Source organism: Vidua macroura, chromosome 13 (genome assembly GCF_024509145.1).
Source record: "Vidua macroura isolate BioBank_ID:100142 chromosome 13, ASM2450914v1, whole genome shotgun sequence".
Taxonomy (NCBI): Eukaryota; Metazoa; Chordata; class Aves; order Passeriformes; family Viduidae; genus Vidua; species Vidua macroura.
Window position 1 is genome coordinate 15,517,482 of NC_071583.1, and position 17,428 is coordinate 15,534,909.

General features: G+C 40.9%; 2 protein-coding genes across 2 annotated transcripts in view; both read right to left on the reverse strand.

Moving 5' to 3' along the window:
* Positions 1 to 1,039: 1,039 nt before the first annotated feature.
* On the reverse strand, positions 1,040 to 4,664 carry MUSTN1 (musculoskeletal, embryonic nuclear protein 1). Its single transcript, XM_053989478.1, has 3 exons — positions 4,462 to 4,664; positions 1,603 to 1,723; positions 1,040 to 1,382 (listed from the first exon to the last, which is right to left on the reverse strand). The coding sequence occupies exons 1-3, from the start codon at positions 4,468 to 4,470 to the stop codon at positions 1,276 to 1,278; spliced, it is 237 nt and encodes a 78-aa protein (XP_053845453.1). The 5' UTR covers positions 4,471 to 4,664; the 3' UTR covers positions 1,040 to 1,275.
* Positions 4,665 to 7,129: 2,465 nt separating this feature from the next.
* The window catches only part of STIMATE (STIM activating enhancer), a 34,245-nt gene continuing 23,946 nt past the window's right edge, over positions 7,130 to 17,428 (reverse strand). The window contains exons 5-8 of the mRNA XM_053989477.1: positions 13,896 to 14,008; positions 12,920 to 12,997; positions 12,004 to 12,153; positions 7,130 to 11,132 (exon numbers count right to left, since the gene is read on the reverse strand). Of these exons, the coding sequence (XP_053845452.1) occupies positions 11,016 to 11,132; positions 12,004 to 12,153; positions 12,920 to 12,997; positions 13,896 to 14,008 (458 nt within the window). The 3' untranslated portion in view covers positions 7,130 to 11,015. The remainder of the gene's footprint in view (positions 11,133 to 12,003; positions 12,154 to 12,919; positions 12,998 to 13,895; positions 14,009 to 17,428) is intronic.

Here is a 17,428-nt window from a genome sequence, read left to right on the forward strand (position 1 = left end):
CTTAAAGCCAAAGGATTTGCTGCTGCCTAAAGTGAGCTCCTCTCCACAGCCTCTCTGTGAGCATTGTCACATTTTATCTGTCACATATTTGGGACACAAAAGCCAAATATGATACATTTCACGGTGCACAGAGAACTTTGGCATCACTTTTACCTCTTAATCATATCTAGTCTGTGTAATATGAAAGTAACTTCTTTAACAAAGGCGGCATCTGCCTTACCATCCCCAGACGTCCCACAGGGTGTGTGGGAAGCATGGCAGGTGCCCACAGAGGGTCCTCTGTATTTTAGCACAAATATCCAGCTGAGGGGAAACATTCTGGGGTTTGGGAGAAAACAGGTTTGATGTTTAAGGCAGCAAATTAAGAAGCAAACTGCATTGAAAAACAAAACAGCTTCCCCTCAGAGTGTGCTGGTGTTGTACAGAGACATTCGTTGGGTTCTCATCTCCATGGTAAGGCAGGACATGGCGGCTGGGTCTGGCGCCCCACTTCTCATTTGATCCAGTGGGACAGGAGGAAAAAGCCGCTGGGAAACGAGCTGAAATCCCTCCCTCTGTGCTGGGGCACTCTGAGAGCGGGGCCTCTGCCCTCGCAGCTGAGCTGCATGAAGGGAAATCATGGCTCTGCTGCCCTGAAGGGTGTGAAGGGAGAGATGTGGGGGAGAACTGTGAGGGGAAAGCCATGAGCGGGAAACCGTGAGGGGAGAACCGTGAGCGGGAAGCCGTGAGGGGAGAGCCGTGAGGGGAGAGCCACCACCCTGTGCCATGCCGCCACCCTGAGGGCCCTCGCCAAGGTGCCGCTGTAGGCAGCACAGATCTGGGTGAAGTCTCCAGGTTTCTGTGCTGCCCCTTTGATCAGCTCCTCCTCAGCTCCCTCTTGATGAGGGCATGGTGTGAAGAAATTACATTGACACTGAGACTGTGTCATCCGGGTGTTTTTCTCTTGCATTTGACAGACAAAATCATTGCCTGTAGTGCCAAAGTGCCCACAGAATTAATCTGAATCCAAAGTGAAATGAGTCACCACAGTGTGCCAAGCTGAGTCCAACAACCTTTTTTATTAAACAATTATAGCAAACATTGTCCAATACATAGAAAGAAAGCATGTAATAAAAACGAACATGGAAATTTTACTCTTTGACATGAGTATATTTCCTACTTAAGGATTTAGGGTAGAAATTAGCTACTTGAGTCTACAGTGATTTTAGTGCAAGGAACAGAAATTTTGAAAAACATTACAACAATCCTTTTGGTGAGTCATGTCCAGCTCCACTGTCAGCCAAAGACGCTCTTGGCTGGCTCATCCTTCGGTTTCTCAAAGACTGTTTCACCCCCTGTCCGAGCCCGGCTAAATATGGAAGGTGCTGCAGAGCCCATTTGTTCTTAGAAAAGAAAACCAGGAGAGACAATCAGTGAAATATCACCCAAATTCAGAGAGTAAAACTAGTGCTGCTGAAATACATATGTACACATTTTATAAATACTTCACTTGTCCATCAGATGAACAGCAGGCTGATATTCCAGAGGTGACCCTTTCACTTGAAAAGGGCAATTAAGTTGATGTTTTACTCTGCTTAATTGCTTCCAGTCAAGGAGACTTACCACACTGCCTCATCACTTGGTAGGTTTTGGATTTAATTTCCTGGTTTTTGGCAAGGTTTCCTCTGGCTCCTTTGAGGTCTTCTTCCTTCACTGGAGGACGCTTCTTTTTCACAGGGGCTGGCTAAGAAACAGACCCACACATCAGTATTTTGTGCTCAAAGCACAGGGAACAAAGCTGCCTCCACCCAAAGGCTACAACATACAGAGTTGCTAACACACTATTTCACCTATTTCAGTTCTGAAATTACATACTCAGCTACTTCAGATCTTCCCATAATCACAATTTCACTGCCCTTCCCATAATCTGCTACCATTCTTACTGCTCTGAAATTGTCTTTTTATTGTATAGCCTTTGAAAGAGAAATGGACTGCTTAATTAAAAAAAAAAAAATCTTAGATTTTCTCTGTCCAGCCCTGCCTACTTATTCTGCAAGTACTGATTGGTAATTCAAGAATCTGTCCAATATTTGGAAAAGAAAAATCACTTTATTACTAAATTGGGCTGGTCCCCCAATCTACTTACTACTTCTTTGGGAAACTGGTCAGAGAGATTCCAAATCTGGACTTAAGTTCGAATAAACACTTGACCCATAGTTAATAATCTTAAATTTAAGGAGCAAAAGTATTTGAGCACTCAACAAGGCTCTCTACTGAGCACATCTGAAGCACTGGATTTGGACCCCAAAGAAGTAGGAAACCTAATACAGAAACAGATGCATCATCAGGTGGTGCACTGCAATAGCCAAGTACTAATCTGTTCACAGTTTATTCCACTACAAGGAAATAGGGATAACATTGCTTCATCAGCCTACCCCATCTTTAAATTAGGACTCCACAGTCAGACACAACCTCAGTCTGCAGCAGTCAACACCATGAGCATTCCCCTGTCAGTTTATTATTTCATGGACAGATTTTCAATGTCCCACCAGGCAGCCCTTGTGGCAAGATTCAGGGGCACAGGGATATGATTAAGAGGAACAGAAGACCCCCACACTCCAACTCGAAACACACTGAAAGATCAACAAGAAACTTCTCTGACCATCACTACATACACAGAGCTTCTGATATTTGGGTTCTGGCAGTGGTGGAGCCCTCTCAGGCCCTTCCAGGCACTGCCTGTGAGTCTAAAAGCAGCCGTGGAGAGAAACAAATCCCTCAAGGCCTACAGATGGCTGGAGCGGCGAGTCCCAGGGAGCTTGCAGAGACAGTGCCTGCATGGCTGCCTCTTGGACGGCTGGGCTGGCTCCACTGGAGCTTTCAGCATGTTTTCTGCCTGCTGCAAATTCCTGGGAATGCTCAGAATAGCTCACTGTAAATCCCACTTGCATGTGTTGTGGGAAACAAAACATCTACGACATCTCTGGGGAAAACACTCATGAGTAGCCAAAGCCAGAGAGGGGAAAGGGTGTCAGCAAACCCTTCAAAATTCACAACAGCTTGTGCATGGTTGTTCAGCTGGTGAACCAAACATCCCCACAACCAGGGAGTCATCTGTCCTTCTGGAATGGCAACTGGCATGTGATGGGAACAGTCCCTCATGCCCATGGCACACTCCACAGGCAGTCAACCCAGGAAGGGAAAAAGGCCCTTGCTTTATTAAGAGCAATGTGAAATCTGCAAAGGTCCTTCACCCATTTTTGATAACTGTTACTGTGAGACTTCTTCCCATCGGTACAATAGAATTCCTGGGGACAGAGGTGAGGAAAGGTGGCTCTTGACATGCACAAAGATACAGCCAGGCTGAGCAGAGCTTTTGAATGTCACCCAGTTCTTTTAAAATAAACCATCCCCTGCTTTGATCGCGGAGGATTTTCCTGCAGGACAGTTGCTGCGGATTAGTTGGCCCCAGCTGAAGAGCAAAGCTGGTGAGCAGAGAGGTTATGGTGAGCCCTGGCCAGCAGCTGCCACTGTCACAGCCCCACCACTGCTAAGTGCTGCCAGAATTTCTGAGCAGGGTTTGCCAGGAGCCATTCCTGGCACAGGCATGCAGCCTGTGCTTTATCTACTCCTGTCACAAGCCACAAAGCGCTACTTTACAAGACAAACAATTGGGTTTTAAGTCCCATTTTCTTTGGAGCAAAGAAAATCAGCTGAACTGAGTTACTCTTTACGGCTGAAGAACTGTGCTCTCCTACTCTCTCTGTGCTCCTACTCTCCATCCCACCAATTCTGTAAAACTCTCATGCTGATGAAAGCTCTGCCAGCACATGCAACTTGTGATACAAATGTAACATTTACCTGAAACCTCACCATTTCCGAGCTTATTTCAAGAGCACTTTGAAACGCTCATTATTGGGGCATCCATTAAAGACAAACCAATAGTTATAAAATGAATATAAAAGTGTTAATTTTATACAAAATTTCAGTCTCAAATATCTTATCCTGACAGTCAGAATTTTCAGTCATACTCTTTCCTCCTGCATGTTAATACACTAAGCTTTACACAGTGACATTTCAGCACGGCCATCTCTTTGCAAAACAGAATTTCAGAATCACTGTCTGAGAAAGTGTGTTAAAAAGGCAGAGATTCCTCCATCTCTGAAACATCCCAATGCAGAGCAGGGGAAAGGATTTTTCCCTTTCTACACTAATAAAAATATTTAAGGTAAACTATAGCATTTTAAATCTAAATTAATTAACCATGTAGAGAGCAGCTGCTTTCCTTCTTCAACAAATAGCCCATCCTAAGAATGTACTTGTTAAAATATTTTAATCACGCAAGTCACAGAGCAGAAAAGCTGAATTCAGTGGTTAACGAGAGGAACTCGCTAATAAGCTTTTCCAAGCGCAGCATCCAAACCAGTAGCAGGTTTGCCAGGAGCTGCTCCGAGGGCTGGCAGCGCACAGATGTCCCCGTACCTGTGACATAACCGCGGCGCTCCCTCGCCGAAATCCCTCCCAGGTCGTTCCCGACTTTGTTTAAATCCAGCCCGTGAGCTCTGCGAGCGCCTGTTGTTTTCCTGGACTTATATAGAGCATCCGAGTGAAGTCATGGGCCGGGTCATGTTCCCGAAGCAGCGGCGGGATGATTCAGGTCGAGGCAGGCTGTTGTTGTCGGAGGTTTATTCCTGGCGATGACTCGGGCGTGCAGCATTCACCGGGCTGGGCTGACGGGGGCAGGCAGCTGCGGCAGCGGGGAAGCCGGGTCCCTACAAAAACGCTTCCCGGGGAGTCCGCTGGGGCTCTATTTATAGCTTTAAAAGGCAAAATGTTGTTATGGACACAAAATTGACTCTGAACCCTCTTGGGGGAGGGAGGGGAAAAAAGAGTGGGCATTGCTTTCCCAGCATAACAAAATATGTGTTCTCTAAAGACGATACAAACCTAAAGTCCAAAGCATAACTGTGCCCTGAATCACTTTAGCACAGGGATCTTTAACAGGGGAGTGCTTTGTGTCTTTTGGAGAGCTAATAAAGTAGGGTATGGTTTTACCCTTACAGCTCTATCTCTGATCAAGCTCCAGATCAGAGCTGGACACAGGGATTTTACACAACTGAGAGTAAAATCACTTTCTACTTCCAGCACTATCAGCAAGTTTAACCATTTCACCCACATCGGTACAGGAACAGCTTACTCAGACATGGATAAACTTGGTGTTCCCCACTGTACTTGCTGACAGCAGTAAAACCTTTCTCAGAACTTTTAATATTTGTTCTCTAAACAATTTTTTAATTAAGTAAAGCCCTGCCATCTCTGAGTATGAATTCTATTTTTCATTACTGGGAGAGGTTTGAGTGGAAGATTGTTTCCTGTTTGGTTTTTTTATATTAAATCTTTACATCATGCAAAAAAAAATCAGCTTCTGTGACTGCACTCAACACCGACAAAGAACCAAGTCTCCAGCCAGGTGGGTTAATGTGAGAAGGGCAGGCATGGCGGACCTCCAAACACCTTCCACTAGAGATCAACTGTTGGGAGTGGTAGAAATCTGCCCTAGCCTTTCCTCAGGCTCTGCCAGTGCTTTTAGATTACAGAAAAGCACAAAAGGTCAAAAAACATTTGTTTTCACGATGAAAACATGACATCAAACCACAGCTCCAGTGCTGTATGAGCAGGACTGTGGGATCTGTTGGCTGTGAACTATTCCCCAGGCCTCCCAATGCCCAAACTGCCTTTAAGCTGAACTCTTTCCAGGCCTGAGATCTCCTTTATTGGGGGAATTGTTTGTAGGCTAAGACACAGTTTGGATGTTACTATTCCTTAAGTTGATTTTCTATTTTAAACCCATATCTTAGTAACCAGAAGAAGCATTTCTGCAGAGCAGCAGTGCCCTTAGTAGGACAACGAAACAGAAGAATAAAACATTGACCTTAGAAAAAACAGATTTTTTTTTCCTATTGTACAAAGTAACAGTGCTCTACTAAGATGTTTCTCTACAGTCCTACAAGCGTCACTATTCTGACTATCTATTATGACAGGAAAATAACATTCTGCATGTTTAAAGCAAATATTTAGAATTCAAGACACTGAACTATTATTTTCCCTTCAGCTTTCAAAATTGCTTCAGTTAATTGGTACTGCATATTCTTCACTCAAAAGCAACAGAATTGTACTTTCATAGCAATTTAATCTACACACACAAAATCAAACCACTCATACCTCGCTTGCCATTTGGGGCAGGTGAAGTGCTTAATGAGGCAGGCAGCACATCCTGGGGTTTCTAGAACATCCCCAAAGCTTGGAGAGTTCTGTTCTCTTCAATTCCATTTCCTAAACCAGCACTCAAAAAGGGGCACAATCATTTTCTTGCACAGATTATGGGCTATTTTTCCTCACAAAGAACCCAGCCTTAATCTACAGTTACTTAAATTTTAGAGTAAAAATCCTGTTCATCTGGATGAGATCCTTAAAATCTGTTAAATGGGACATGAATGACAATGGAACAAGATGGCTCATTTATCCAACAGTGGCTATTAAAAATACAAGTTTTAATCTTCCACTGCAATAGGAATTACGGAAAACTCCTTTGCTGGAGGAATGGTTCCAACAAAAATATGGCAATGACCATAGAAAATTAAGTGAATGTACACACAGCTGCCACTGTGGTCTCCAAATCTCAGGGAAGATTTGACTTCTCCAGGAAAGTGCTAACAACCTCTTAGGGGGCTGACACTTTAGGAAGAGTGAAGATTATACTCTGAATTCCCTGTACAGGTACAGTGGGTATGGGGCTGCTTGGATGTGGTAGGTGGAAAGTATGAAAATAATAGAGAAATGTTACAGAGGATTTACAGAGGCAGGATTGGGTCCATCCTGTTCAGCTCCAGCCCTAAAAAAACCTTCCTCAGGAAATGGATCTGAGAGGAGCCTGCAAGGATTCTTAAACTTGTAAACAAAATTTGCAACTTAAGAACAATGGCTCTTCCTGATCAAATGGGACTTGCCATTAAGGTAAATATACTGAAATTAAAATCAGCATAACAGGGTGCACAATTAGAGCACAAGTAGCAGAATCTGCTTCCCACAAGAGCACACCATAGACATTGAAACACAGGCACTTTGAAACAGAACAAGTATAAAACAAGTGTACAAATCTGTAATCAGTCAGACTTTATTGTAAACCATTATAATGTAATTACATCAGATACCCTTAAAAGTTTAAGGTAACACCACTGATTAAACAATATGGTCCAAACAGAGGGCAGCAGAATACAGCTGTTGGTTTTGCTCACATTGGCTATACTCTGAATTTACTTACAAACAAACCCCACATTCAGTTTGAAACGGATACCCACACAAGACGAAAACACCTACAAAAGAGTCCCTTTTTTAAAGATACTGCAGTTTTACTTTGTAAAACCATAGTAGTCATTTTCAGTAATTGAACTGGAAACTTCACCTAAAAAAGTTTGCACGCCTATGCTGTAGATGTACTCTGACTTGGTGTGGCTGAATTTATTAGCTTTCACTACTGGTTTCTCCTGTAAAAAGCACAGCAAAGTTGCAAACACGGGTTCGTCAAGCACAGTGGCAGAGATCCTTGTGATGCTCAGCTCTGAGCAGAGCAGGAGAGCCCAGGCCCCCCTCCCCAGGCTCGGCAGGGATCAGAGCAGACACCTGCCCGAGGGGATCACTTTGCATTGCTCTAATTTGCAACTCAGTTTCTGAGTTTTCCCTGAAGAAAAGCTATAGTACATTTTAGTTAGCAACATTAACAGACAGCATTCACCTACTTAAAGTAAGACAAGGGGACCTGAACATATTGAAGCCAGAACTTGGAAACCACATACTAGACAACACCAGTGTTTTTAGTTTATGCAGATGTGTCACAGGTCAGATACTAGGAACAGTTAATGCATTTAGGTTGACCACTCTTGGTAAATTCCATCTCCACCAATATTCGTGTCTCTTCTCTAAGTTATAATCCCTTTCTCTTACTTTGGCATTCATTACATAGTTTATTTTCATTAAATAGATCCTATTTTCTAAGCACAGCCTGAATTAAACCTTTGCTACAAGTTGTCCTGAAGTATATTTGCCAGGCAGAAATCTGAGTGACAATTGGAGGATAATACAAACATGATGCTGCTGTATCACTGCTGGATCAACTCTTTATGACATAAAGTCCATTTCAGACTGTACTGTCAATACATTTTAACAAGGGGTAAGACGTAGTGAAGCACTAAGCACACACTCCCTGCTCACACATGCAAGCCTGTCAGACAAAAGGACTTGTCCTACTCACAATTACTGCAAGAATTCCAATTTTTGCCTTACAGAGAGGAAAACTGCCAATTTACCTTTTCCATCTCTTTCACAATGATAACAAAGAATGTATAGAAAAAACAGCCAGATTTTCTTATTTAGCTAAAATTCTGAATAAAATTATTGTCTTAGTACAGAAAGTAATTTTTTCCCCTCTGAAGGTTGCGCCTCCTGTTACTACTGTGGTATTTAAAATACTTCTGTGTCTTTGGATCATAGTGCTTTACTACATCATCTTGCTAGGCATATCTAGATCTCACATCAAGTGACATTTAAGCACTTAAGACATGAAAAATTAGGCATTCAGAACCTTTGCTATAACCACCTTGAAGAAACTGCTCTATAACGCTTCATACTGTTTTGTACTTGGTCAATAAGCTTGAGGTCTGCTCAAAACAAATATTTTTACATGATTAAGGCCATAATTTTATACTGACACGTCACAGACTAAACATGAGACTAGAATCATTTTGCTAATTGAAGTAACTGGAGGAGGGAAAAGGAAGATAAGATGCAAGCTCGCACAGTTAAATTTGTGTGCGCTGTTCAGTTATCTCAGCTGGCGAGGACAGCCATGGCTCTGCACTGGGACGTAGCACATGTTCAGTAGCTTTAGTTCTCTATCTGAAATAGAACAAATCCTATGCTAAAAAAATAAATGCTGACAATTGTGACAAGAGCCAGTCCTAGCTCTTAAATCCCTTTGGAAAAGTGAGCTGTAGGAGACTATTCTGTTGATGAATTCCTTGAAGTACTGTGCTTTTGGAGATCTGCCCCCGCCCAGTGGTCAATAGTCAAGAGAAGGTGGAAGTCACACAATCAATAAAAAACCCCAAACCCCCCAAACCAGAGGCAACACTGATTAGGGACATTTCCCCATCCCCACCCTCCATGTCAAAAGAACTCAGGCAAGCTTCCACTGTCATTAGTTTCTAGATTTAGTCTAAAGGAAACATTAGTACTGTAACTTATTGCAGTTCTTACATTTCAGTGCACAGTAACAAAGGTCAGTGGCTCAACTAAAACCTCGGGTTTGGTAAATGTCCCTTTGAGCTGGCTGGACACACTGAGGTGTCAGAGCATTGTGTCCCCTTGGCAGCCACTGGGAAAAGGGATGCTGGAATAGTCAAAGTAAGCACAGGAGCGCACAGTTCAGTATTCACTAAGGCCCAGTTAAGTGGTCTGGATAATAAATCACATTAAGACCTAGTAAATCTATTAAAAAATGTAAAAAATCTTAAAAAGTTCTGAGCAGTTTTCCAATGAAACTGGTTTAAGGCTTGGAATTTTTCTGGTGTCCAGATACTACAACAGATTTCCATTCAAGGTCTGTTGTCACCTCTTTGACACATTGCCTTGTCGTGCACAAGGTTTAACTAAGCAAGGAAAGCTGTCAGAAACAATCATTTAGAAAATATGCAAAGCAAAAGGATATCACTGAAAACACATCTGCTAGGTTTCAGATCAACGCGTGCTCTCAATTAGCAGAAGAGACACTGAAAATCCCAGAAATGCTGTGGTAACAACTGCACTGTACCCCTTGGGGTTGTTCTTTTACTACTGAAGGATAATGAGGCTTTATGGAAATTAAATAGGAGAAGTTTTGTTGTTGCTGTTAAGCACATTAAGTAGAAGATTGCCTTTCCAACAAAAAACAAGGGACAGAATTGTATTTGCAATATTGTAGCACAACTGCTTCAATCAGATCACAGTCCTGTACCACAGGCCCTGTAATAGGAAAAGTATCAGCAATGTTCCATCTCTTTTGGGTCATTTGAGAGGTATGCACAAGAGACTTGCAGGAACAGGAGTAATTAGAGTCATCCATAGATACTCATTTCACAAATAACTTATTACAATGGATTTTTGTTATATGCTAAAGTGCACCTTTGTCAAATATGCAAACACCACCTTCTACTGAAAAAGGTATTTTCAAATTAAGTGGTCAAAAGCACACACAGGACTGCATTTTTTAGTGATATTTGGTGACTTCAGCAGTGACAGAGAGCTTTTCCCTTTGCAATCCCTTTGTCTTAAATCAGGAGACAAGGATAAATAAGATTTTCACTACAAATCTTTTGACCTGTTCTGCACAAAAACGGGAACTGTACCCATTTCTCTGATAAAGAGAATCTTTAAATACAACTGTATGAAAATATAACTTAAATATAAAATAGTCAGATAGATTTGAGAAGACTTGGAAAAAAATCTTTGTTCCACCTATTAGTTCCATAGGTACCCGGTAGCAAGTAAACATTTGTACTTAAAAAAATAATGTTAAGTTACAGCTTGTAACCATAAACTACTCTGCTCTAGGAATTATGCTGCAAAAGCCAGTTTTAGTAATAAAACACACTCCTTTAACTTAGTCAACTCTGATGCCTTTTTGAGAACTCCACACACTGTCCCATCAGTAACTGGAAGTGAAAGATTCTGTATCTGTTCTCTCTGATCTTCTCTGACACCTCCCACACCAATCCTTAGTGACTCGTCCATTTTCCACACATGATGAGGAGACATTCTTGCATAATTAGTCAGTGTGTTTGTAGTGCAACTGAACTGGAAGTCTTCCAACTGCTTTGCCTTCTGTTGGTAGACCTTGCTTCTAAGTCAGTTTGTATGAAAAAGGGAGATGCAATTGCAACATTAAACCCCACTGACAGAAGTTTTTGCCATGAAACCTGCAAGTCCACAGGCCTAGGAATGTGTCATACAGGCAGACCAAAGCGATGCTTCTTCTTCTTGATGGGCTTTAAGTTGGTCAGTCTGCGCAGGTCCTCCTCGACATCCGACTCCTCCATCTCATCATCTGCTGAAATAAGGATCTAAAAACAAATTAGAGCTTCTGAGCACATGGAGCAGTCACACTCCTTCTTTCTGCTTTTAAATTTTACTTTTCTATGTGCTTGCAAAGCACCTTATTAGTTGCTCAGGAAAGAGCTTAAAGAACACAATTAGGATTTACTGCCACACTGTCAAACATCATTGCAAATCCTATTGGAAACCTCCAGTAAATTTTGCAGAAGGACGGATGCATATTAATCTCACTACAGCCACTGACTCTGAACCCAAAGAGTGATGCCAGAACAGTGGAGGCAGCTTGAGAGAATATTTAAGGCCTTGATCCACACTGGTAACAAGGCAGTCACATTACCTGGCAAACCCCATATAAATAGCACTGTTTATCACACAGAAAAGTTACATTAACTTAATAAAGCTAAACTGACTCACCTTCAAAGAAGCCACCCATCTTTCAGCTGAACTAAAAACTGCTCACTTAATGTAATTTAGAATAACATTAGGCTAAGGCAGCTATGTAAATAATTCTTGAAAATCAGGTCAGTTGCCTCCACCAGCTCCCTCTCACTTCAATCTATTAACTTTTCTTTGAATTAGAATTATCTATTAGTTTTGTATTCCCTGTGAGTTTTTTTTTAAGCATTTGCAGCAGAGTTCACCTGTGGTATTTACATGTATTATTTGGTCTTCCTGCCCATCTGCAAGGAAATTAACTGCCAGAGTGGTACAACAATGACTTTTTCCTTAACTGGTTCTCAACTGCCAATGCCAGGAGCTACTGCTAGAGGTACACACTCAGCAAATCAAACCTCAGTTGACAGTGCTACAATGAAATCAGTATCAGGAGGGATGAACTGGACTGCTATTGCATTAATTGCAGTGATTAACTCTACATACTTCTGACTCTGACTCCTCATGAGATGCTGCTCTCCTGTATCGGACTTTACTTCCGTTTCTTGAATCTTGTCCTGCTTCCGTTTCTTCAAGTTTAGCTTTTGTCTTTCCTTTCTTCATAAGGAAATTATCTACTACCCAGAACATTAACGCCTGTTAAAAAGAAGCGGAAAGCAACAGTTCAGTTTTCTTCAGAGTAGAAGAAAGGTCCAAATACTGACCAAATGAACCTGACAATAATTCTGAATTGGCCAAAAGTTAAATCTTGTGTAGGCACAGTATCACATATCTTATTACACCTTTCAGGAATGCTCTAGAACCCAGCTACTTTATCCCTTTGTGGAAGAGAAGAAAATCAGAAAAGCAGTGACTATTCACAGTGATTTTATATTAATTCTTCATGTAGCAATGCTTTACCAGCAGTTATTACATGCAAGGACACCCACTGTCTCTGGCTCTAATCCCTAAATCCCTGATTGCTGCAAGAGTGTACTTTGGGAAGGATGACTGCACACTTGCCCTTTTCCTCTGCTCCACCACAGGCCAGCAGCTATTAGCTATGGTCACATAGCTGTGTCAGAGACACAGGATACTTTGCAGGACGTCTGTCCTTAGACTAACTGCTTCCTGAAGCAATTTCACTGTAATTTTATAATCTCTATGTCAGTCAATCTACTGAAGTCATCAGGCCAAAGGGGTCTATGAGGCATTTCTGCCCCTCTCCTGAACCTAGCTCTTTAGCTCCATATGGATTTCAGCTTTGTAAAATCTACATATCCAGACAATTTATCCATTCTTTAGCAGCCCTTAAATGAACTTAAGCACCAAGGTACAGAGTGTTTTCAGGACTAATGTTAATTAACAAACACATGGCAGAAGGATATCCAAGTAAACATCTCATGAAGTGAATTGTACTAACGTTAACAAAGAAGGGAACGATCAGCATGACAATTGCCAGCTCCAGCTGGGGGTTCTCTATGGGATTCAATAAAGCCACCTGCAAAAAGAAAAGGATCGAGTTCAGCTCACAGCAGTATGTGCACACAACTGGCTTAGGCAGGCCAATGCCCATGTACAAGCTAATGTGACAGAAATAACGCAGGTGAACCAAAAAAGGGCAGCTTTGAGCAAAGCAAAGTATTTAGGACAACTCATAAATTACCACAGATAAGTAAGTGGGGCTGACAAGAAACTTATCTCTGTCATTTTTGTTTACAGAAGTCTGAGGAGCTGCCTTAGAATTATCTTGAACATTTTAGAGCTGCTCCCAAGGAAAATGTTGTAGATCCATCTTTATGAAATTTAAACAGAGCAGAGTTTTACAAAATACACAGTGAGGAGAAGAGAGTTCCTAAAATAGTCCAGGGCATACAATAGAACTAACTGGTTTTAATGGGCAGTAACAGCAACACTTTGAATATCTGGTTACACAGAGTCCATCAAAATAAAGATTAATCCAGTCAGCCTCAATGGATTCACTAATCCACCACAGATTTCTAAAAGTCTACAGTTAAAACCTATTAACAAGGTCAGGCAAAGAAAATTCTTTAAAATACTACAAGAATACAAAATAGCTGTAGGCAAAAATTAGAGTTAAGAGAAGAAAGAAACACTTAGTAGTTTTAAGGGTACTTTAGACGAGGAGATAGAATTAAATTTTGGATATTTCAGTTTACAAAAAAACCTCAAAATACAATATGATACTCCTGGCAATGGATAAAGGTCTCATTAGCAGTATCCCAATTAAACTAAAAGAACAAAACACTACCACAGAGTTAATGGGCAATGAGTGTAGACAATCATGATGCTTGAACCAAACCAATAAACACTGCTGGAAGTCTTTACAGCTTCCACCTAAAGTTCACTTGTCCGTAAAGTGCTGTAAAAACACCAACCTCTTTCCACTGAGGTATAAGCAGCACTATGATGATGATGGTTTTCTCAAATGTCATAATCATTATGTACAGAATACACTGGCCCATCCAAGCGCTGCACTGCAGGGGGTCACCTGCAAGAAAGAAGAAAGGTTCAATATATGCATAGGTTTGATTTACTTCATGGTAAACATCTTAAAACAGCAGTATTGGAAGAAACAGCAGGGCAGATAAATCCTCCAGGAGTGCCTTCTCCAATTCCTTCAGTGCTGCTCCTTCCCCTCCCTCAGAAAGTATCAGAAACTGAATCTAACAGGACTTTATCCCATCCAGCAGTACCTGTGACATGCTCACACTGTTTCATATAATCTGATGAAAGCAAGACAGATAAATTTCCATTGTGTTCCTCCTCATATTGTTATTTTTGATCCTCTATCATGACATATTAAGTGTCTTAAAGGGGAAAATTTAATGGAAACATGGCTGGGGAAAACACATTTCTCTTCAGTCTAGGTAAAACTTAGACTTCCACCGTTGTCTCTAGGCTTACCTTAAAGGTATTTTTCATCTCTACAAAGTTAGTTACCATAAGTAACCAACTGAAGCAACAGGTGCAAGAGTTGCTATGAAAAATTCAACTGAATAAAAAGTTAGGATCATATTTTAGTTCCAATGTGAAAGGGTTTGAAATTCTGCTGCACCTCAAGGGCAGAATGAGAACCTGAGTGCATGAAGTATCTGCCAGAACAGAAAGAAGACCACAAATACTTGAACAGGAAAACTTATGCACACGATTAGACTCTTTGAAAGAAGGCAGAGAAAGAACAAGAAGACAAAAAAGAGGAAAAAAGAGGATTGGTAAGCCTAACAAGCTTTGCAGGAGAGCTTGAAGCTGCACTTCACCAGAAAAAAACAAGCTCTGGAGGGGGGTGACAGATCTTTAGTCTTTGCACCAGCCTCTGCAATCTTGTCAAAGGCAGCTCCAAACTCTTAGCCTGGGGATGAATAATGGGCAGTGGAAAATCAGATGCCTTTATGTGTTTGTAATGCATAATGGACAGTTGCTGCTTCCTTTTCTGGAACACTCCTGAAAGGCTTTCAGTATTAATACTTGGTAATAGTCTGAGACTTAGGGTCTGCTGCTGAAATGCTACACAGAAAAACTGATAAATCAGACTGGGATCCAGAACAACAAATACTTCCTAAGCAAGTTTTACAGGATGAGTTAGTGATCAACAGTCTGAGAGGAAAGCAATTACAATGCTTGAGTTTTACCATCACATATTGCAGTTACAGCTTCTCTTGTAAAAACCCAAAGAGTTAGAATTTTGAAAGGCAAAACATCAGTAAGTCAATGTCAAGCAACTGTGATTCTTCTGAAGATACAAGGCCTGAATTAGGTTTGAGAATTACATTTTAGCAATTAATTTCTATATGCCACAAGTCTATTAGCATTCTCTAGTTTTTCTCACTAATTAGCAAATATTAAAATAATCTAGCTTTAGCTACAGTCTTACTATTGAAATGAACAGTTTATTCTAATCTCTTTTCCAATCTTTATTTAATTCCTAATAGCAAAGACAGTGAAAACGATTTTGCATCTTTTGCAACTCTCAGGAGATTTTGCACATGCAAAAACTGTGAAACTCCATATTAAAAGTGTTGTGCACTCTCACTAATGAATGTTTTGTTCCACAATGTTTTTGTAGGGAGTGGTGCTGGTTTCTTTGGGGTTTTACTTTGGTAAAAATGACTGAAATTAGAAGTTTTGTATATTAAATTCTACTTGAGGATTTTTGTGTGCCCTACTGTACCTACAAAATTGTCTCTCAGCTATAATTACAAATGGGGACAACAGGGATGCTGTCTACTTTGAATTTAGCAAGTCTTTTGAGAGTGTCCCAGTAGTATCCTTGAAGAAAGGTGGGAAGATACAGACTGGGTGGGTGAAGATACAATTCTGATAGGAAGGAATAAAAGCTTTCACAGTGAGAGTGGTTAAATCTGCTGCAGTAGGTTGTTTAGATAAAGGGGTTCTTAAATCCTAAACCATGGATACATTAAAAACTGACTGCACCATGCCCTGAACAACCCACTTCAGCTTTGAAGTTAATCCTGCTTTGAGCAAGAGGTTGGATTATATGGAGTTCCTTTCTAACCAATTTTTTCTATGGTTTTATAAGCCATGAAATTCAAGTTAATAACATCACCAGAAGGTGCTCCAAAGAGCACCTTCAGACATTTGTACATTCAGAGATTCTGTACACAAACCCAAATTAGAACTTTAATGTTAATATTGAAGCCATAAAGCTCTAATTTAATTTCTCTTACAGTCATCTCTTGAATTCTGATATTATAATTGCCATGTATAGAATAATCCAGCAAATTACCAGAAATCTTGCTAGTGCAAGAAAAGCAAAGAACAAAACTGAAAAATTTTGAATCCTCTGCAGTGACAACTGTAGCAGCATTTTTGCCATCAGCTGCTTTGTAGAAGTATGTTTAGAAATAGTTCTTGTACCCAATACATGTTATTCCTCTACCCCGTAACTTCCTTCTGTTCTTCAGATCCTGAAATTTTTTTCTTAAGATAATACCAACTCACAGAACTACTCCAAAATAAATTTCAAATAGTTTTGAAGGCAGTGCTATCTACCCCACATGGCTATAAGTAAGTTGCTCTGCAAGGGGCAAATGAAGAGCTGCAGGAAAAAGATGCATCAAATACAATTTCTGAGCTCTGCTGTGGAGAGGCAAAGCCAAGAAAATAGGCCACGGCACAATTCAGTTGCCAGTGGAGTTTCTAATCACCAGGAGGGATTTATCACCTGTTTTCTACTTGCAGCAGCTAATATAGCTCAAGACAAGAAGGGAAGGAGAATGCAGGAAACATTCTTTTCAGTACAGGTCATGACTGCTTTTCTCCTCTTTACACACTCCAATATATTAACTGATTCTGCACTTCTATTAAAATCCAACTGCTGAAGTAATGAATCTGAACATATAAAACCATAGATATGAAGACAAATCCAATAAAATTAAAAATTCTGATGTAAAAAAGCCCTCGAGGGAGTGTCATGGCCCTTTGTTCATAAATCAGACTGCAGTGCTGTTTTGCTGTACAAACAGCCACCATTTATAAATGCTGATATTTTGGTATCCATTCCTTCCTTGAGGCATTTATGCTTAAAAACTATCCTCCATATAAAGAAGACTCTTTTAAAACCAGCAGGACACTGCTATTTTTGTGACAGCTTCAAGTAATGAATCACCAGGGATCAAGTAATAGAGCTAAGAAGGGAAATGAGCTCACAGTGAGAACTAACTTGAGACAAATGATTATTTAGGCTCTAGAAACACAAACATCACTCAGTCACAAGTAGAGACTTGTCTGGGGGTGGAAGGAGGGCTCCTGTTTGTTTTCCCACATTTACAAACAAGCTGAAATCACACTGATCTCCAAGCTGAGGACTTGACTTTACTACTCTAGATAAAATGCTCCAAGACTCTGATACTTTCTAGTGAACCATGGGGTGGAGAAGAGAGGAGATGTG

Excerpts from the sequence above, each read along its gene's own strand:
- MUSTN1 (XM_053989478.1), bottom strand. Across the intron at positions 1,383-1,602 it reads CCAAGTGATGAGGCAGTGTG|AACAAATGGGCTCTGCAGCA; the intron begins GTAAGTCTCCTT and ends TTCTTTTCTAAG.